The following is a 22,503-nucleotide window of genomic DNA, read 5'->3' as shown; positions in this document are numbered from 1 at the left end:
TTTTCTTTTCTTTTTCTTTCTTTTTTTTCTTTTTTCTTTTTTTTGTATGTGTGGGAGGGGTACTGGGAATTGAACCCAGGAACATTCTACTTCTGAGCTACACCCCATGCCCTATTTTATTTTTTATTTTGAGACAGATCTCACTATGTTGCTGACAGTCTGGCTACATTGCTGACGCTGTCCTCAAACCTGCAATCCTCCTGTGTCAGCCCCCCAAGTACTGGGACTACAGGGATTGCCACCATGTCTGGCTTTATTGGTAACATTATTTTTTATTTAACCCAGAATATTAAAACCAATTAAAATCTCGACTTTAGAGTGGGGTGTGATGGTGCATGCTTATAATCCCAGCATCAGAGAGGCTGAGACAGGAGAATCATGGTTCACGGACAGCCTCAGCTATTTAGTGAAGTTCTTTGCAACTCAATGAGACCCTTTTTCAAAATAAGGGGAAAGAGGGGTTTCAAAAATAAAGAATAAAAGATAGGACTGGAGGGGGTAGCTCAGAGGTAGAAAGCCCCTGGGTTCCATCCCCAGTACTGCAATAAATAAATAAATAAATAAATAAATAAATAAATAAATAATAAAGCTAGGTGTGGTGGCGCATGCTTGTAATCCCAGCATTTGGGAGGCTGAGACAAGAGGAACACGGTTCGCGGACAGCTTCAGCTACTTAGCAAGGCCCTCTGCATTTTAGTGAGACCCGGTTTCAAAATAAAGAATAAAAAATAGGGCAGGGGTTTGGCTCGGAGGTCAAATGCCCCTGGGTTCCATCCCCAGACCCGCAAAAATAAATAAATAAATAAATAAACAAACATTACATTTTTTTGTTTATTGCAGGTATTTTGTTATAACTATGGAAAGCTGACTGACACGGCTGACCAGTTAAAAAACAAATTCAGAATTCAACGAAGTCTTAAATGGGAAACTCTTTCTAAATCATAGTAACATGCCTGATAACAAAATTGACCCAGAATTTCTTTCCGAAAACATGCCAACTTGAGGAAGGTAATGACTTATCTAATACTTGCTGTTTACCTTTCGTTCTTTCTATTATTATGGAAGCCAACTTAGTATTTGGGGATCGTGTACTAACAGATGGAGAGTTTGGGTAAAGTTTAGCTGACACAGAGGTATAAATGAATTAAGAATAAAAAAAGATTATATAGGGTAACAGGGAAAAAATCATCTGAATATTTTCAAAATTCAGTAAGGATCTGTTTTCGAAACTATTAACTCTCTCGCTTCATCAACAAGAGGACAATCATTACCTGAGTAGTCTACGATGTGTGTTGGAACCCTCTCAGGAGTGACATCAGCTGGAATGGTGATTTCTTCTGCCCGAGGAGGAACCTTTGTTTACAAAAAAAATACAAAAAGGAAAAATTGGGGATGCTATTAAACTTGTTAGTTGACTGTGTAAACTTATGTTAGTCACTTCTGCCCATACCTAGCTTCACAGATATTTATTTTACTTTTTATTTATTTATTCTTTATGGTACTGGGGATTTAACCCAGGTGCATTCTACCTCTGAGCTTACAGGCATGCATCACCACACCTGGCTAATAAAAACATTTTTAACAAATTAATAACTAAAAGCTAATAAAATTTTCTTCTTTTTTAAAAAAAGGCGTTTCTAACTGTGTAGGCAGAGAGCTTTTTTTTTTTTTTTTGCTATACTGGGGATTGGACCCAGGGGCATTCTACCTCTGAGCTACACCCCAGCCCTATTTTTTATTCTTTATTTTGGAACAGTGTCTCACTGAGTTGCAAAGGGCCTCAGTAGCTGAGGCTGTCCTCAAACCGCAATCCTCCTGCCTCAGCCTCCCAAATGCTGGGATTACAAGTATGTGCCACCACACCCGGCAGCAGAGAGCATATTAAGGACATTTCAGATCTGACATAAACTAAAATAATTCTTAAATTAATTTAGTCTTTTAGACACACAAATACTCTATTTGTGTGTGTGTGTGTGTGTGTGTGTGTGTGTGTGTGTCGAACTGGGGATTGAACTCAGAGGCATTCTACCTCCAAGCTAACCCCCCAGGCCCAATCTTATTTCTTATTTAGAAACAGGGTCTTACCAAGTAGCAGAGGGCCTAAGTTGTCAAGGCTGACTTTGAACCTGTGATCCTCCTGTCTCAGCCTCCCAAGTACTGGGATTACAAGACTATGCCACCACACCTGGCTCAAACACTCAATTTTTAAAATGTGTTGTTTTTATTCTTTGTGTGTGTGTGGAGGTACTGGAGATTGAACCCAGGGGAAATCTCCTACCAAGTTACACGCCCAGCACTTTTTATTTTTTTAAAAAAACAGGGTCTTGCTAGGTTGATGAGTCTCACTACTTGTTCAGGCTGTCCTTGAATCTGTAATCCTCCAGTCTCAGCCTCCCAAAGACTGACCACCATGCCCAGCTCTTTTTATTCTATTTTGTAGCTGTGGCTGTCCGGAAACCATGATCCTCCAGTCTCACCCTCCTGAATACTGGGATTACAAGCATGCACCACCACGCCCGGCTAAAAACAAAATTATGAAAACATACTTCTGCCAGGCACAGTGGTACACACAGGTAATCATAGTACTTGGAAGCCTGAGATAGAAGTTTGAGGCCACCCAAGGCAACTTGGCAAAACGGGTGGGAGCTGGGAACACAGCTCAGAGGTAGAACCCACCCCAAGTAAAACAAACAAAGAAAAAAATCTGTGTATGCATATTTATATGCATAACTTCTCAAATAAAATAATTACTTAAGTATCTTAATGAAGGGGTTAATAAAAACCAAAGTAACTATGAATGGTCATACAGTTGTTGTGAATGTTAAAAACAGGAACATATGAGGGTGCAGCTCAGTGGTGAGGTGCTCAGCATGCATCATACCCTGGGCTCAACCCCCAGCACCACCCCAAAACCAAGACAAAAAACCCTACTACACAATACATCGAATTCCTGTCCAAACAATAAAATTACTCAGTTATTCCTATCTAGTAAAGTAGCTGGGTGTGGTGATGCACACTTCTAATTTCAACATTTGAAAGGCTGAGACCAGAGGATCACAGTTTGTGGACAGCCTGAGCTACTTAGTGAGGCCCTTTGCGACTCAGTGAGACCCTGTTTCAAAATAAAGAATTAAAAATAGGACTGGAGGTGTTGCTTGGAGGTAAAATGCCCCTGGGTTTCATCCCCAGTACCGCCAAAAAAAAAACAAAAAATTATAGAGCCAAGAGTGGTGGTGAATGTCTGTAACCCCAGTACTGAGGAAGCTGAGACAGAAAGGTCATAGGTTTAAGGCCAACCTCAGCAATGTAGCAATGCCCTCAGCAGCTTAGTGAGACCCTTTTTCAAATAGGGATGTGGTTGTAATTTAGAGAATGCACCTGGGTTCAATCCCCTCTATTACACATAAACACAAAAAGAGAGCAAATAAAAGGTAAAAATGCAAACTGTGATACTAATAATACTTACTATGTAAGAAAAAGGAGAAATCATTTTTATCCCATTCAATATCCCATTGCACTGATCCCATAACAATAAGGACTTAGCCAGTAGCCCTTCACACTAGAACTTCCAAAATAAAAATAAATGTATTGCCAGTCATAATAAAACCACTTGATTTTTGGTGGCACTTCATTATTATTAAGTTCATTTTATTTGAGACCCACAATTCCCTGAGGTAGGAAGAGATAATTATTGCATTTGTAAAGCAAGGCAAGTAGATAAATTCAAGGTGTTCAAATATGTGTGTCAGAATTCTAGTGGTTTAGACTGATGTGGTGACACACACTTGTAATCCCAGTATTTGGGAGATTGAAACAGGAAGATCACAGGTTCACAGCCAGCCTCAGCTACTTAGGCCCTCCACAATTGAGTGTTTCAAAATAAGGAATAAAAAATAGGGCTGGGGGTGTAGCTTGGAGGAGAATGTCCCGGGGTTCAATCCCCAGCACAACAATTAAATTAAAAAAAAAAAAAAAAAAGAATTCTAGCGGTTCTAGCCAAGCATAGTGGCATATGCCTGTAATCCCAGTTCTTAGGAGTCTGAGACATGAGAATCACAGGTTCGAGGCTATCCTCAGAAATTTAGCAAGACCCACACAATGAGACCCTGTTTCAAAATAAAAAAAGGGCTAGAGGTGTAGCTTGAAGGTAGAATGCCCCTGGGTTCAATCCTTAGTACCACTACACTCTCCCCCAAAAAAATTCTAGTGGTTCTGGAAAAAAAAAAAAAAAAGAAAGAAAAAAAAAGAAAAAAAAAAACTCAAAGACTGGGCAGTACCAGGTAGAAAGCAGGCAGGGATCTAGACCTTTCACCCTAATTTCAATTCATGGAACACTCATCACCTCTTTTATATTCTGGGCTTATGAGTAACATTTTATTTTTAAGAATGGGTTCACACAGGCCAGGCATGGTGGCGTATGCCTATAATCCCAGCACTTAGGAGGCTGAAACGAGAGGACTGCAGGTTTGCAGCCAGCCTCTGCAAATTGGTAAGGTCCTCTGCAACTTAGTAGGACCCTGTTTCAAAATAAAATATAAAAATTAGGGCTGAGGTGCCGGGTGTGGTGGCGCAAGCTTGTAATCCCCGAGCTTGGGAGGAGTAGACAGGATGATCACGCAGGTTTGGAGCCAGCCGCGCTGGCTTGAGAGACCCTGTTTCCAAATAAAAATATAAAATAGGCCTGAGAGTGTAGCCCGGAGGTAGAAAGGCTTCCAGGAACCCCAGTACCACCAAAAAATAAACAAATAAAAATAGGGCTGAGGGTATAGCTCAGGGTACATGGGTTCATTCCTCAGTACAAAAATAAAAGTTACAGAGATTACAATGATATTTTCCAGTTCCCATTTTAGAGATGAGACAACTAAGAAACAATAAATGTCCTAGTCAAGGTCAAAGGCAGGAAACAGAAAAGACTTAGGTGATTTTAGATCTAGTTAGTTCTTTCTCAAGGACTTTTCTATGAATCGTGGGGGGGAGTACTGGGAATTGACATTCTATTTTCCAAGCTACACCCCCAGGCGTTTTTATTTTTTATTCTGAAATAAGGTCTTGATAGGCTGCTGAGAGTCTTACTACTTGCTGAGGCTGTCCTTGAACCTGCAATACTCCTATCTCAGCCTCCCAAATACTGGGATTAGGCACACACCACCACACCAGCTTTAATATTATTATTTATTTATTTATTTATTTATTTATTTATTTATTTATTTATTTTGGTGGTACTGGGGTTCCTGGAAACCCTTCTACCTCTGGGCTACACTCCCAGACCTATTTTATATTTTTATTTGGAAACAGGGTCTCTTAAGCCAGCAATGCTGGTTTCGAACCAGTGCGATCCTCCTGTCTCTATCTCCCAAGCACGGAGATTACATGACTGTAATCTCCACCATGGCCAGCACCACACTATCTTTAATATGAGCCTTCTGAAAAGTCAGAACTGTTGAAAAGAAAACACATTTTTTAAAAAAGGTAGAGATTTATTTCATTTTAATTTACTTTTGATAAATTTTTAAAATTCAAAATATGGAAAAAATTAAAATGTTTACCTCTTCTGGAAATTCTTCACTGACCAGAGACATAATCAGTGATGTCTTACCAACTCTAGCTGTAAAAAGAAAAATTTTTATTTTAATAAAGTATTTAGGTTCTATATAAGCTCAAATTAAGCAATTATATAGGAAAGGGAAGTTTGTTACTTTGTAGCTAAGTCAAAAGCATCCAAATTTAGTATAATATTTAATACTGTATGTGTACACATACATATATCATACATATACACAGATTATATACACACACACACACACACACACACATATATATATATAAAGAGAGATGGGAGCAGGGCAGGGTGGTGTACATCTGTAATTACAAGAGGACCACAGATTCAAGGCCAGCCTCAGCAACTTAACAAGACCCTCAGCAAATTAAGAAGACTGCTTCAAAATAAAAGGCAGAATATCACTGGGTCCAATCCTAGTACCAAAAAAAAAGAGAGGAAGGGAGGGAGGGAGAAATGGAGGTAATGAAAGAGGTACCTTCGAGCTACACCCTCACCATATTTATTTATTCTTTATTTTGAAACAGGGTCTCACTGAGTAGATGAGGCTGTCTGGGAACCGCAATCCTCCTGCCTCAGCCTCCCAAATGCTGAGATGACAAGTGTGTGCCACAACAGCCAGCTTCCAGCTTAAAATCTTAATCTTCATTCTGAAACCTAACTTCTAATCCCATACCTTTCCTGATCACATAATTACTGTTAGAAATTCAACTGCTTATCGTCTAAATTTTGTGAATCTGGAGGAAAACGACCTCCCTGTTAATCCCTGCCGTAACAGCAAATTATAGTTTTCAGAGTTAAAGTCCAAACATGAAAGAATGGGAATTCTTAGAGCTGAGAACAAGCACAGTCCCTTCCTAACGGCTAAAAGAAAAGGCTAGCTCAAAACCAGTCTTTGGGAAGACGAGTGGCCAGCACACAGCTCATAGCCACACGGGGGTGTGCTGTGAACAACTGCGCATGGTGAAGGTGAAGGAACAGAGGGGACTTCAGTGTCTCCTGGCTCTGACCTCTATGAACCTTGTCAATGACTTGTGTGAGAGGCTTGGACCACTCTCCACATGGCTGACACCAAGGTGCATTCCACCGAGTCCCAACCATGCCACTGAGTACAGGCCATCACAGAATCGCAGAACCTAATCAACAATGCCAGCTAAGAGCTCTCTCCAAAACTGGGACTCAGGCATACAGACTTGATTTGACAAGATCTCACTAAAAGATCAGCTGAACACCTGAGAGAATAGTTCATCTTCTGATGACCGAGCCAGTATTCTCTCTCTTTCTTCTGTCATGCTTTCAAAACTATTGCTAATACAAGCTAATGATATAGAAAAGAGATGGTGACTCCCTGACATTAATATGCGGCATATACACAAAGACTGTGTAGGTCAATGAAAATATTACTGATCCACTGATGACCAACCCAGCAGCTCCAAATAATACAGAAAAACAAAGATTCGTGTTTCCCCATGTTAACATTTAATCTGTGTGTGTGTGTGTGTGTGTGTGTGTGTGTGTGTGTGTGTGTGTGTTACTGGGGATTAAACCCACAGGCATTCTTCCTCCAAGCTATACCACGATCCTGATTTTTTTCTTCTTATTTGGAAACAAGGTCAAACCCCAAACCTTGTTGACTCTGGGTGAAGGACAGTCAGCTGAGTCAGAGACACTAATCTAGGGGAAGGCCTTAATGGCTCCCAACACAACACCATGCCTGGCTGGCTATATTTTACCATATTTGTAACATCATTTTCTGTCTTCTGTCTGTCTGTATGTATGTATGTATGCGTGCGCGCGCGCGCACACACACACACACACACACACACACACACACCTAAAATTAAAAACAAGTATATATAAAGTCAGGCGTGGTGGTACATTGTCGTAATCCTAGTACTTGGGAAGCTGAGAAAGGAGGGTGACAGGTTCACAGCCAGACTCAGCTACTTAGTGAGGCTCTCTGTACCTTAGTGAGACCATGTTTCAAAAAATAAAGAATAAAAAAATAGAGCTGGAGGTATAGCTTGGAGGTAGAATGCCCCTGGGTCAATCTCCAATACTAGCCAGGTGTGGTGGCACATGCTTGTAATCCCAGCATTTGGGAGGCTGAGATAGGAGGATTGGGGTTTGCAGCCAGCATCAGCTACTTAATGAATTGTTAGAGGCCCTTTTAAACTAATTGAGACACTGTTTCAAAATAAAGTATAAAACATAGGACTGGGCATGTAGCTTGGAGGTAGAATGCCCCTGGGTTCCAAACCCAGTACCACACACACACACAAAAAGTCCCCAAGCCAGGTGTGGTGGTGCACACTGTAATCCCAGTGCTTGGGACGCTGAGACAGGAGGATCGCACAGGTTCAAAGCCAGCCTCAGGTACTTAGTGAGGCTCTCAGCAACTTAGTGCGTTCCTGTTTCCAAATAAAATATAAAATAGGTCTGGGAGTATAGCCCGAAGGTAGAAAAGCCCCTGGGTTCCACCCCCAGTACCACACACACACACACAAAAAGTCCCCGATACTGAAAAAAAAATTTTTTTTTTAATGAATAAATATATAGGTGCCAGGTGTGATGGCGCACGCCCATAACTCCAGTATTTGGGAGGCTGAGACAGGAGAATGAAAGGTTTGCTGCCAGCCTCAGCTACTTAATGAGGTCCTCCACAACTTAGTGAGACCCTGTTTCAAAAATAAAGACTAGCCAGGTGTGGTGGTGCATGCTTGTACGCTTGTAATCCCAGCGCTTGGGAGGCTGAGTCAGGCAGAAGGCAGATGTTATCAATTTGTCCCATGACTGGGAATGTTCCCTGGGATCACCTGGATACAGTGGTGTTTACCAGGTTTTTCCACAGTTATTATTTTTCCTTTTGTAATTAATAACTCTCTTCTGAGGAAAGACCTTGATACTGTGCAGACATGTTGTTTCTCATCAAACTTTGGTCTACTAGCTTTAGCATCTGCTGGTGGTTCTTGCCTGAAACAAATACTGTTGTAGTGGCTGCTAGATAGTAATTTCCTGTTTCTATCATATCTCTACGCTACTTTGCATTCTACCATCAGAAAACACTTTCCCTTCTGATTCATCTCTATCTATACATAGGTAGAGGCTCATGTATTTCTATTCTGTGGGTTATAATTCATAAATTTTGTTATTTGAAGGCTTATATTGTTCCAGTGTATATGTGGGGGAAGAACCCAGAGGCATTATACCTCTGAACTACACATCCAGCCCTTTTTAAAATTTTTGAAACAGGGTCTTTCTTGCTGAGAGTCTCATTAAATTGCTAAGGCTGTCCTCAAACTTGCAATCCTCCTGTCTAGCCTCTGAAATCCTGGAATTAAAAGTGACACCACCACCCCGACTCATATAAAAGTCATTTAAAAAAAAGTGCAATGGAAGCTGAGCGTGGTGGCACACGCTTGTAATCCTAGTACTTGGGAGGCTGAGACAGGAGGATCACACAGGTTCAAAGCCAGCCTCAGCTACTTAGTGAGGCCCTCCACAATTTAGTAAGACCCTGTTTCAAAATAAAGAATAAGAGCCGGGCGTGTTGGCACACGCTTGTAATCCCAGCATTTGGGAGGCTGAGACCTGAGGATAACGGTTCGCAGACAGCCTTCGAAACTCAGTGAGACCCTGTTTTCAAAATAAAGAATAAAAATTGGGCAGGGGGTGTAGCTCGGAGGTCAAATGCCTCTGGGTTCCATCCCCAGAACCGCAAAAAAAAAAAAAAGAAAGAAAGAATGAAAGAAAGAAAAGTAGAGCTACAGCTGGGTATGGTAGTGCACCCTTGTAATCCCCACGCTTGGGAGGCTGAGACAAGAGGATCGCACAGGTTCGATGCCAGTCTCATCTTAGTGAGGCTCTCAGCAACTTAGTGAAACCCTGTTTCCAAATAAAATATAAAACAGGTCTGGGAGTGTAGCCTGGAAGTAGAAAGCCCCTGGGTTCCATCCCCAGTATCACAACAACAACAACAAAAGAAACAGGGCTGAGGGTATAGGCTGAGGGTATAGCTCGGAGGTAGAATTCCTCTGGGTTTAACCCCCAGTTCTGGGGGTTAAAAAAAAAGTCAATAAAGTGCTCTAGAATTTCTAGAACTTGCCAACTTGTTTGCAACATTTCATGGTCCTTTGTCCTTAAATAATTCCCTTCATTGTGCCCTGCTTATGGTCCCAGCAACCCCAAATGTTCAGATAGCCCAAAGTAATATTTCTTTCAACATCCATAATATCTATCCTAATTTCCTATGATTGTGCACAATGGAAACAAGAGTTACCCTAAGATAAACCAGTAACATCCTCTGATTCCAGCATCAGGAAACTAGAATTTAAACCTCCTTGGGGATCAGGTACTAGGGACTGAACTCAGAGGGCATTCTACCTCTGAGCTATATCCCCAGCCCTATTTTTATTATTTATTTATTTATTGTACTAGGGATGGAACCCAGGGGCATTCTATCTCCGAATTACACCCCAGAGCTTTTTTTTTTATTCTTTATTTTGAAACAGGGTCTCACTGAGTTGCAAAGGGCTTCACTAAGTAGCTGAGGCTGGCCACGAACCTGTGATCCTGCTGTCTCAGCCTCCCAAATGCTGGGATTTCAAGCGTGTGCCACCACGCCCGGCTTTATTTTTTACTTTTTAACAGTATCTCACTCACTTGCTGAGGCTGTCTCTGAACCTACAATCCTGTCTCAGCCTCCCCAAGTGCTGGGATTACAGGCATGAGCCAACATGCCCAGCTGAACCTCTTACTTTTTACTCTTGGCAACTGATGCTGCAGAACAAGAATACAAGTGGGAGAGAGAAGGGATAATATGTAAATTGAGATGAATAAAACGGAGCAGAGCTCTGTGGATCACCAGACAGAAGAATACCTCTCTGTTGTGTAGTCCACCAGGTCTAGCAAGCCCTGAACTTTAGAACGAGTTTTTGTTTTTTGTTTTTTTTTTTAAAACAGGCATTCGACCTCTGAGCTATACTTGCCCTATTTTTTATTCTTTATTTTGAAACAGGGTCTCACTGAGTTGCAGAGGGCCTCCCTAAGTAGCTGAGGCTGTCCTCGAACTGCCAACCTCCGGTCTCAGCCTCCCAAATGCTGGGATTATAAGTGTGTGCCACCACACACAGCTTGCCCTGTACTTTATAAAATTTATTTTAGTAGTAATATAATTCTCAAGTACTCAAAACAATGACCTATTTATTTATTGTGATGCTGGAAATTGAACCCAGGGGCATTCCACCTCCCAGCTATACCACCAGCCCTTTCTATATTTTTCATTTTGAAACAGGGTCTTGTTAAATTGCTGAATCTTGTGATATTGCTGAGGCTGTCCTTGAACTTGCAACCTTCCTGTCTCTGCCTCTGAAATATTTGGATTACAGATGTTCACCACCATGAGTGGCTATCATTTATTTATTATTTGTGTGTGTGGTAATGGGAATTGAATCCAGAGGCATTCTACCTCTGAGCTACACCCCCAGCCCTATCTGATATCTATCTTGAAACAGGGTCTCACTAAGTAGCTGAGGCTGTCCTCAAACCTGTGATCTTCCTGCCTCAGCTTCCCAAGTACTGAGATTACATGAGTGCACCACCACACCCGGCTCAGGCTTTTGTTTCGTTTTTCTTTCTCTTTTTCTTGATACTAGGGATTGAATCCAGGGGCACACTAACACTGAGCTACACCCCCAGCTCTTTTTTATGTTATGTTGAGACAGGCTCTCAGTGAGTTGCTGAGATCTTATGATCTTCCTTTCTCAGTCTCCCAAATGGCTGGGATTATTGGCATATCACTACACCTGGCTCCATGCTACCTTTGTGTTTTTGCTTTTGTTTCTGCAGCAGTGGGAAGTGCACCTAGGAGCATTCTACCTCTGAGCTATACACCCAGGCCTATTTTTTATTCTTTCTTTCTTTCTTTCTTTCTTTCTTTCTTTCTTTCTTTTCAGTACTGGGGATGGAACCCACAGGCATTATACCTCCAAGCTACACCCCTAACCCTATTTTTTAGTCTTTTTATTTTTGAAACAGGATCTCACTGAGTTGCAAAGGGCCTCGCTATGTAGCCAAGGCTATCAGAGAACCACGATCCTCCAGTCTCAGCCTCCCGAATGCTGTGATTACAAGCAAATGCTGGGATTACAAGCCTGCGCCACCATGCTCGGCTATTATTCTTTATTTTGAAACAGGTTCTCACTATGTTGCAGAGGGCCTCACTAAGTAGCTGAGGCTGACTGCAAGCCTGCAATCCTTCCTGTGTCAGCCTCCCAAGTACTGGGATTACAAGCATGCGCCAACATGCCCAGCCCCTAGCCCAATTTCTTATTTTGAAAAATGATATAACTGAATTGCCGAGGCTGGCTTTGAACCAGCAATCCTCCTGCCTTAGCCTCCCACATACTGAGATTACAAACCTGTGCCATTACTCCTGGCTCCATGTTTTCGTTAAAGCTCCCTCCTTAGCTGGCCATAGTAGTGCACGCCTGTAATCCCGGTACTTGGGAGGCTAGGCAACTTAGTGGCCTGTTTCAAAATTTAAAAATTGGGCTGAGAGTATATCTCAAAGTAGAATGCCCCTGGCCGGGCGTGATGGCGCATGCTTATAATCCCAGCATTTGGGAGTCTGAGAACAGAGGATCGCAGTTAGTGGACAGCCTCAGCTACATAGTGAGGCCCTCTGCAACTCAGTGAGAACCTGTTTCAAAATAAAAAGAATAAAAAATTGGGCAGTGGGTGTAGTTTGAAGGTCAAATGCCTCTGGGTTCCATCCCCAGCTCTGCAAAAAAAAAAAAAAAAAAAAAAGTAGAATGCCCCTGGGTTCAATTCCCGGTACCAAACACAAAATAAAATAAAATCCCCTCCTCACCATGACCCTTAAAACATACCCATTCTTCTTCATATCTCTCCTTAAAACTCATTAGAACATTTTTCCTGGTTACAGTCCTGCTTTTCCCACAGTCCCCTATGTCTCCAGTGATATTTTGAGAACAGAAAGATCAACATTATTAGGAAATTCAGATTTCTTCACAGCTCAGCTCATTAGTCTGAAGGGCAATTCTGATGCCTGAGCCGCAGCAGGCCCCTGTCAAAGTACAGACCTGCCACCAGGTCTGTTCCTTCAGGGCAGACCTCAGAGACAGGACCGGAAACACCCAGGCAGAAGAGCAGGCACTGTCCAGACAGCAACAATCAAACAACTTGACTTATGCAAGAAGAGGCAAACATTCGAGACAGGTACCAAAGACTGAGGATATTCAGTGTGAATTATTGGCTACTACCAATAATTGTTTGTTCTTTGAATTATCTTTTAAAGTGTGATATATTTTTATTTACTTATTCATATCTTGCCTCACCTGGAAAAGAATGTGAGGCAATTTAGTACTTACTATAACATAAAAATCCAACAAGTTTGTGAAGTAATTGTATAATAAAAGACCTCTGGAAAATCAAAGAACATTAATCTTCAGCTAGGCATGGTGGTGCATATTTGTAAACCTCAGCACTTGGGAGTCTGAGGCAGGAGTATGCGGTAAGGTTTTCAGCAACTTAAAGACCCTACTTCCAAATAAAAATAAAATAGGTCTGGGGGTGTAGCCCAGAGATAGAATGCCCCAGGGTTCCATCTCCAGTGCCACACACACACACACACACACACACACACACACACACACACACACACTAAATCTTCCACACAAAATCCAAGAGTAATTTTCTTCTTTTATAAAAACTTGAAATTAAGCCAAGTGTGATAGCTCACGCTTGTAATCCCAGCAATTGGGAAACTGAGACAGGAGGATCGCGGTTCACAGGCAACATCAGCTACTTAGTGAGGCCCTCTGCAACTCAGTGAGACCCTGGTTCAAAATAAAGAATAAAAAATAGTATAGCTTGGAGGTAGAATGTCCCTGGGTTCCATCCCCAGTACCACAAAAAACAAAAACAAAAACAAAATAAAGAATTAAAAAAAGGCTGGGGCTATATGTCCGAGGTAGAATGTTCCTAGGTTCAATCTCCAATACCGCAAAATAAATAGCAACAAGAAAGATGGGATACAATGACACAAGGAAAAAAATTAGCACATTTCATCAATATCATTTTCCTTTTGGAAGAACAATGAAATTATAGCTACTTGAATGAAGGATTATACAGTTGTGATTTAGTTAAGAAATGCTTTGGTGATGGTAAGCTAGGGCTTTTTGCTTCCCTTAAGTCCACCTAAATACCCTGAGTTAGCCTATCAAAGAAATGATGAAGAAGTTTAGAATTAAAATAGGCTATTTTTTGGCAGGAGTGCTCATAATCCCAGCATTTGGGAAGCTGAGACAAGAGGATCCTGGTTCGTGGAGAGCCTCAGCTACTTAATGAGGTTGCAACTCAGTGAGAGCCTGTTTTCAAAATAAAGAATAAAAAAAAAAAATAGGGCTGGGGGTGCAGCTTGGAGGTAAGAATGCCCCTGGGTTCTATCCCCAGTACCGCAAAAAAAGAAAGAATTAAAATAGTTAAAATAGCTTTTAAGTTAATCTTAATTGAGAAATGTTTTATAATAAAAATATTTTAAGATATTAAACTTTAAAAAACCATTTAAATCAACTATAATCAAAAAGTCCCTTTCTAGGGGATAGATATAAATATAAAGACTGCATATTTAATCTGGGCACACTGGTGCATACCTGTAGTACTTGAAAGATGGAGGCAAGAGGATACCAAGTTTGAGGCCAAGCTGGGCAACCAAGTAAGACCCTATCTCAAAATAAAATAGAAGCTAAGTACGATGGGCACAGCAAATAGTGAGGTTCTCATCAACCCATCAAGACTCCTCATTTTTATCTGTTTCTTTATTAAGAACCCTTGTTGGCCCTTCCTACGTGACCATATTAGAATACACGGTGGGGGTGACTACAGCGTTATATTTTTAAGTAGTTATCTTTAGCAATTAGAAAAATAACTATTATTCCAAAAGAAGATTTCATTGATCATATGCAGATGTGTGGCCTTCAGGACAAAGGCCGTCCCACAACTCTAACTGACCCCTCTCCTTCAAGCCAGATCATCACTAGTGCCCAGCTGGTGACAGAGAGGCAAAAAAGATATTGGAGAGTAGGTTTTCGTTTTGTGTGTGTGTTTGTGTGTATGATCCTGGGGATAAAACCCAGGGGCCTTCTACATCCAGGCTACACCCCCAGACCTATTTTATATTTTATTTGGAAACAAGGTCTCACTAAGTTGCTGAGAGCCTCACCAAGTAGCTGAGGCTGGCTTCGCACCTACGCAATCCTCCTGTCTTAAGTCTCCCACGGGTTTTTTTGTTTTGTTTTTTTAAGGTACTGGGGATTTAACTCAGGGGCATTCTACCTCTGATCTACACCCCAAGCCCTATTTTATTTTTTATTTTGAAACAGGGTCTCATTAAGTTGCAAAGGGATTTACTAAGCAGCTGAGGCTGGCCATGAATCGGAGATCCTCCTGTCTCAGCCTCCCAAGTACTGGGATTAAAACCTGCAACCAACACACTCAGCTAAGATAGGTTTTAATTCATATGTGAGGCCAGGTGCTATAGTGTATGCCTATAATCCCAGTGACGCAAGAGGCAGGAAAATCACAAGTTCAAGGCTAACCTGGGCAACTTAGTGAGACCCTGTCTCACAATTAAAAAAATGAAAGAGCTGGTGATGTATTTCAGGGGCAAGGTACCCTGGAGTTCAATCCTCAGTACCACAAAAACAAAATAAAATTCCTATGTGAGGATGATGTAGAAAAGATTCTCTCTATGAAGAGAACACACTTTGCAGAATGAACTCTGTGTTCATAAATCCTCAACCATAGACTATCACCCAGGTATGCTGGATGTAAACACAGTATAATTGAAACTAGAACATTTTAATCTTTAAATATCCTTGAACAAGACCAAAATGGAAAACAATTTGACTTTAAAATTATCTTAGAAGTCAGGAATGGTAGAGCATGTTTGTTATCCCAATACTTGGGAGACTGAGACAGGAGATCTCCAGTTTGAGAACAACCTCAGCAACTTATCGAGGCCCTCAGCAACCTAGACTCTATTTCCAAATAAAAAATAAAATAGTGCTGGAATAGCAGGGTATGGTGGCGTACACTTTTAATCCCAGCATTTGGGAGGCTGAGACAGGAGGATCACAGTTTGCAGCCAGCCTCAGCTACTGAGTGAGGCCCTTTGCAACTCAGTGAGACCCTGTTTCAAAATAAAGAATTTTTAAAAAGAAGTAGAATGCCTCTAGGTTTCATCCCCAGTACCACCAAAAAAAAAAAAAAAAAAAAAAAAAAAGTGCTGGAGTGTAGCTTGGAGGTAGAATGTCTTTTGTTTTTTTTCCTAAAAAAAATTTCAAGCTTAAACCTGAAGTCTCTTAGACTCATACCTAGTTTATACTGGAAGAACCATTCCCTAACCAGTTCAATCCTTTAAAATGGTCTTTGATGTTTCAAGGAAAAACTTATCTCTTGATAAGGACTATTTCTGGCAGCCAAGACATGAAACAGATGGCATGATCATCCTAACTCACTAGTACTGCCAGAACACAGGACTCTCCCAGACAGAAACAAAGCTAAGGATCTGGGAAATAGCTCAGTAGTAAAGCACTTGCCTAGCCTAGCATGCTTAAAGCATAGGGTTCAAACCCCAGCACCACATAAACAACAAAACTAAGGACAAAGAACAAGAGAATGGGTGACTACCAATAGGCACAGAAGTTTAAGCCAGGTATGGTGACGCACACATGTAATCCCAGTACTGAGAGGTTGAGACAGGAGGATGGCAGGTTTCCAGCCAGCCTCAACTATTTAGTGAGGCCCTCCACAACTTAGCAAGACCCTGTTTCAGAAAAAAAAAAAAAAAAAAAAAGGGGGCTGGGGGTGTAGCTTGGGGGCAGAACAGCCCTGGGTTCAATCCCCAATACCACACACACACAAAAAAAAAATCATAGAAGTCTATCAAGAAAAAAGAATGAGCCTGGCATGTTGATGCATGCCTTGAAATCCCGTATTTGGGAAGTTGAGACAAAAAGACAACCTGATATTGAGGGCAACCTCAACAACTTAGTGAGGCCTTCAACTTAGTGAGACCCTGTTTCAAAACAAAAAACATGCCGGGTGTGGTGGCGCACGCTTGTAATCCCAGCGCTTGGGAGGCTGAGACAGGAGGTTCACACAGGTTCAAAGTAAGCCTACTTAGTGAGGCTCTCAGCAACTTAGTGAGATCCTGTTTCCAAATAAAGTGTAAAATAGGTCTGGGAGTATAGTCTGGAGGTAGAAAAGCCCCCAGGTTCCACTCCCAGTGCCATCAATAAATAAATAAATAAATAAATAAATAAATAAATAAATAAAGGGCTAGGGTGGCCAGGTATGATGCTGCAAGCCTATAATCCCAGAACTTGAGAGAATAAGACAGGAGGACTACAGGTTCAAAGCAAGCCTCAGCAACTTAAGACTATCAGCAACCTAGCAAAGCTCTGTTTTAAAATAAAACAGGGCTGCTGGGCATGGTGGCGCACACTTGTAATCCCCAGGCTTGGGAGGCAGAGACAGGAGGATCGCGCAGGTTCGAAGCCAGCCGCATGCGCTGGCTTAAGAAACCCTGTTTCCAAACAAAAAAGTAAAAAACTAGGTCTGGGAGTGTAGCCCGGAGGTAGAAGGGTTTCCAAGAACCCCAGTACCACCAAAATAAATAAATTAATTAATTAATTAATTTAAAAAAAAACAGGGCTAGGCCGGGCATGGTGGCCCACGCTTGTAATCCCAGCATTCACTTGTAATCCCAGCATTGGGGAAGCTGAGACAGGAGGTAGAGAGGCTGAGACAGGAGGATCCCAGTTCAGGGACAGCCTCAGCCACTTAGTGAGGCCCTTTTTGCAACCCTATTTCAAAATAAAGAATAAAAAATCAGGCCAGAAGCCAGGTATGGTGGCGCACACTTGTTATACCAGCATTTGGGAGGGGGAGGCAGAGGATCGTGGCTCAGGGACAGCCTCAGCTACTTAGGCCCTTTGCAACTCAGTGTCTAAAAAGTGTCTAAAAAGTAACTAAAAAGACTATTTTTTAGTCTAAAAAAACTAAAACATAGGGCTGGGGGTGTAGCTCAGAAGTACAATGCCTCTGGGTTCCATCCCCAATACCACACACACACACAAAAAAAAAAAAAGACTAAAAAATAATAGGACTGGGAGTCCCATTCTATTTTGGAAAAGAGGGAAGATCTAAACAAACTGAACCAGAATGCACTCATCCATTTTATGCCAGGTCTGTTCTAGCGGTTGTAGATATAGCAATAGAAAAAAATTCTCTGCCTTCATGTAACTTCCTTTCTAGGCAAAGACAGGAAAACAAATGAACAAGTATGTCTAGTCAGGGCATTCTGATAGATAGTGCAATGAAGCCGAACAGTATGAGAGTAGAGCATGGACAAGATGTGGAAGGCCTTGTAGGTCTACATGAAAAAGTTTGGGCCGAGCCAGGCGTGGTGGCGCACACAGTGCTTGGGAGGCGGAGACAGGAGGATCGCACAGGTTCGAAGCCAGCCTCAGCTACGTAGGCTCTCAGCAACTTAGTGAGACCCTGTTTCCAAATAAAGTATAAAACAGGTCTGGCTGTATAGCCCAGAGGTAGAAAGCCTTTAGGTTCTACCCCCAGTACCACCAAAAAAATGGGCCAGGTGTGGTGGTGCACACTTGTAATCTCAGTACTTTGAAGGCTGAGACAAGAGGATCCAGGTTGTAGCCAGCCTTAGCTACTTTGTGAGGACTTCTGCAACTTGGTGAGATCTCGTTTCAAAATAAAGGATAAAAAATCTAGCTGGGGGTTAGCTAAAGGCAGAATTCCCTTGGATTCAATACCCAACATCACAAAATAAAAAAGTTTGGACTTAACCAGGTGTGGTGATACACACTTGTAATCCGGTTCTTGGGAGACGGAGACAGTACAATCTCAAGGCCAGCTTCAGCAACGCAGTGAGACTGTTTCAAAGTAAAAAGTAAAAGGACTGAGGATTTAGCTTGGAGGTAAAAGGCCCCTAGGTTCAATCTGCAGTACCAAGATAATAATAATAATAATTAATAATAATAATAGTGTGAACTTTATTCTAAGTGAAAGCAAGAATCATCAGATAATTTTTTAAATGGATAACAAGATCTGAGATAATTTTTGAAAATAACTCTGCCTGCTTCATGGAAATGAACAAACATAGGAAGTAGACCAGTTAAAAGGATATTATAAAATTCTAGACTACAACCAACTAAAGCTCAAACCAGTTAAACAGAAGCTGGAATGATAATCAGTTAAGAAAAACTAGATAAGAGCTACAAAATTCATTTGAAAAAAGGATAACAGCCAGCATATGCATGCAATCCTAGCATTTGGGAGGCTAAGAGAGGAGGATCAAGGTTTGTGGCCAGACTTAGCTACTTAGTGAAGCCTTTGCAACTCAGTGAAACCCTGTTTCAAAATAAAGAATAAAAAATAGGTCTGGGGGGTGTAGCTCAGAGGTAGAATGCCCCTGGTTCCATCCCCAATACCACACACACACACACACACACACACACACACACACACACACACACACAAAAGATAATAGTTTCATTTTCTTAATGACTTTGACCAGTAGAAAATGAATATATCTCATCTTTGTCCTATCTTTTGTTTTTGTGGCATTGGGGATACGACCCTGGGGCAGTCAACCTCTGAGCTATAAACCCAGCTCAGTTTTATTTTATTTTTATTTATTTTTATTTGTGGGTCTGAGGATGGAACTCAGGGACATTCAACCTCCGAGCTACACTCCCTGCTCTATTTTTTATTCTTTACTTTGAAACAGGGTCTCACTAAGTAGTGGAGGGCCTCACTAAGTAGCTGAGGCTGTCCGTGAACCCCGATGCTCTTGTCTCAGCCTCCCGAAATCTGGGATTAGAATCGTGTGCCACCATGCCCAGCTCTTCTCTTTTATTCTGAAACACGGTCTTGCTAAATTGCTGAGGCTGGTCTCAAACCTACAATCCTGTTTCAGCTTTTCAAGTACAGGGGTTACAAGCGTGAATCAACACACTCAATTCAACTTAAAGTAAGACTCCATTAAAACTAAATCTACTAATGTAGCCATGTGATTTAGATAAGAAGGGTTTGCTAATCCTACTATAACAAGGACATTTCTTAAGCACAGTAAAACAAAATCTAGTGAGCCTGGAGTGGTGATGCAGGCTTGTAATCCCAATACTTAGGCTGAGACAGGAGAATCACGGGTTTGGGGCAAACTTCAGCTACTTAGTGAGGCCCTCTACAACTCAGTAAGGGCCTGTTTCAAAATAAAAAATATAATAGGGCTGGGGGTATAACTCGGAGGTAGAATGCCCAGGGTTCAATCCCTGGTACAGCAAAAATAAATACATAAAAAACCTTAATCCCAGCATTTAGGAGACTGAGACAGGAGGATCACACGGGTTCAAAGTCAGCTTCGGCTACTTAGTGAGGCTTTCAGCAACTTAGTGAGACCCTGTTTCCAAATAAAGTATAAAATAGGTCTGGGAGATTATGTAATCCGGAGGTAGAAAAGTCCCTAGGTTCCACCCCCAGTACCACACACACAAAAAAAATTTAAGTCTAGTTAAATATAAATTCCAGCCAACAAATTTGATCATGAAAAATTACGACCTGAAAAACTAAGTTTCGTTCAAGTGCATTTTTATTTTAAGAATATTTATTAACTTTTGATTTGGTCTGAACTACATTTGACATATTTAATAATTAAGCTAAGATACAGATGATGTTTAAAACATTTGGTCTTTCTCTTCAAACACATTTCTTAAAATGTACAGACCACCTACTTTCTTTTATCTAAGCACTAAATAAGCATTAAGCAACTTGTTAGCATTAAAGCCTGGATGGCTCAGAAGTGGGTCAAGAGAAGATCCACTTCACTTCAACACTACACAACATGGTTTAGCCAACAGAATGTTGGAACCATTCAAAACCATTTCAGGGCTTCAGTGAATGAAGCTGCTCCTGTATGGTTCAGGGACAGACACTGACAGCAAAGAAAAAAGCAATAAAGTAGCTTCACATTCAAGGCCAGCCAGAAACAGTGAGACCTGCAACTTAGACCATGCTTCAAAATCTGGGAGATGAAGCTCAGAGGCAGAAGGCCCCGGGATTCAATCCCCAGTAACACAAACACACAGTAAACCCTCAAACATTTCCCCCTAAAACATCGCCTTTAAATTGAGCCTAGTGCAGTGGCACACATCTATAATCCCAGTACTTGGGTGGCTTAAACAGGATGATCACAGGTTTGAGGCTATTCTCGGGAATTTAGTGAGATACTGTCTCAAAATAAAACATAAAATAGTGTAGGGGTATAACAGGGTAGAATGCTCCTGGTTCAATCCCCAGTGCCACAATAAAATAATAAAATAAAATAACAGAAAATGTATATCACCAATAAGTGTAGTTCTACTTCTAAAACTTTATTTCATTTCATTTTTATTTTTCTAAGCTACACTCCCCAGCCTTTTTTTTTTTTTTTAGTTTTTTAGTTTTTTATTTGGAAACAAGGTCTCACCAAGTTGCTGAAAGTCCCAGTTTCTGAGGCTGGCTTCAAACCTGTGATCCTCTTGTCCCAGTCTCCCAAGTACTAGGATTACCCAGGGGCATTCAACCTCCGAGCTACACCCCCTGCCCTATTTTTTATTCTTTATTTTGAAACAGTCTCACGAAGTTGCAGTGGGCCTCACTTAGTAGCTTAGGCCATCTGCAAACTGCGATATCCTGGTCTCAGCCTCCCGAATGCTGGGATTACAAGCGTGTGCCACCACACCTGGCTTATTTTTTTTTATTCTTTATTTTGAAACAAGGTCTAAGTTGCAGACAGCCTCACTAAGTAGCTGAGGCTGTCCAAGAACCTTGATGCTCGCTCCTGTTTCAACCTCCCAAGTACCGGGATGACAAGCATGCACCAGCACACCGGCTCACCTGGCTTACTTCTAATATTTTAAAATATGAAAGTACGTATGTGTATGTGCACACATGCACACACACACACACACTCACTTATGTTTGTGGCAAAGGCCTAAAGTTTTTGGTACCAACCTTTCAGGAAAAGTGTCTTCCTCAAAATTTAAACTTTCTCCCTGTAATCAGAAAACTCTTGCATATACTTTACTGACTCTTATTCACTTTCATTTCTACAAAAAAAGACTTGTAATTTTTAACAAGTTTTGAATTATTTTATGTATTCCTAGGTAAGCAAGCGTTGTTGTTTTAAGTGTCCTAAGGCTGACAATATATCTTACACATTTGTAACATTTCTACTTTTTACAATAAATCTTACATATGTATAGCATTTCTATTTTACACAATAGAAAATGGAATTGCTTTCTATATTCAAAACTAAACCCAAAGCCAGGCGCGATGGCGCATGCTTGTAATCCCAGCACTTGGGAGGCTGACAGAGGAGGGTTGCTCAGGTTCGAAACCAGCCTCAGCTACTTAGTGAGGCTCTCAGCAATTTAGTGAGACACTGTTTCCAAATAAAATATAAAATAGGTCTGGGAGTGTATCCTGGCGGGGTAGAAAGACCCTGGGTTCCATCTCCAGTACCACAAAAAAAAAAAAAAAAAAAAAACTAAACCCAAAACATGGTGTTTTTATTTGTTTGTGGTGCTTGAGGCAGAACCCAGTGCCTTTCAAATCCTAGGCAAGCAGTCTACCACTGAGCTATATCCCCAGGGCAGAATCTTTGTTTTTGTATAAAAATTATCATACTATACTTATTTTATGATCAGTTGAGGAGCAATTTTTTAAGCATGTCATCTATTCACTTTCTCTAATCTTGCTCCAAATGCATCAGCATAAATCACGTTAAATAACACCTTCCTCGCCAGACACCTGCGCATGCTTGTAATCACGCTTGTAATCCCAGCATTTGG

General features: G+C 41.2%; 1 protein-coding gene across 6 annotated transcripts in view; it reads right to left on the bottom strand.

Annotated features, from left to right (window-relative positions):
- The window catches only part of RHOT1 (ras homolog family member T1), a gene marked incomplete at both ends in the record, with an annotated part of 78,016 nt that overhangs the window by 53,318 nt on the left and 2,195 nt on the right, over positions 1-22,503 (bottom strand). For all 6 annotated transcript variants that reach the window (XM_080713601.1, XM_080713603.1, XM_080713605.1 and 3 more), the window contains 2 exons: positions 1,272-1,353; positions 5,547-5,605. In XM_080713601.1, coding sequence (XP_080569727.1) covers positions 1,272-1,353; positions 5,547-5,605 — 141 coding nt within the window. The remainder of the gene's footprint in view (positions 1-1,271; positions 1,354-5,546; positions 5,606-22,503) is intronic.

The sequence above is a fragment of the Muscardinus avellanarius genome (genome assembly GCF_963383645.1).
Source record: "Muscardinus avellanarius genome assembly, chromosome: 16".
Taxonomy (NCBI): domain Eukaryota; kingdom Metazoa; phylum Chordata; class Mammalia; order Rodentia; family Gliridae; genus Muscardinus; species Muscardinus avellanarius.
The sequence above is the reverse complement of the archived record's forward strand: the minus strand, read 5'-3'. Positions and strand labels throughout refer to the sequence as shown.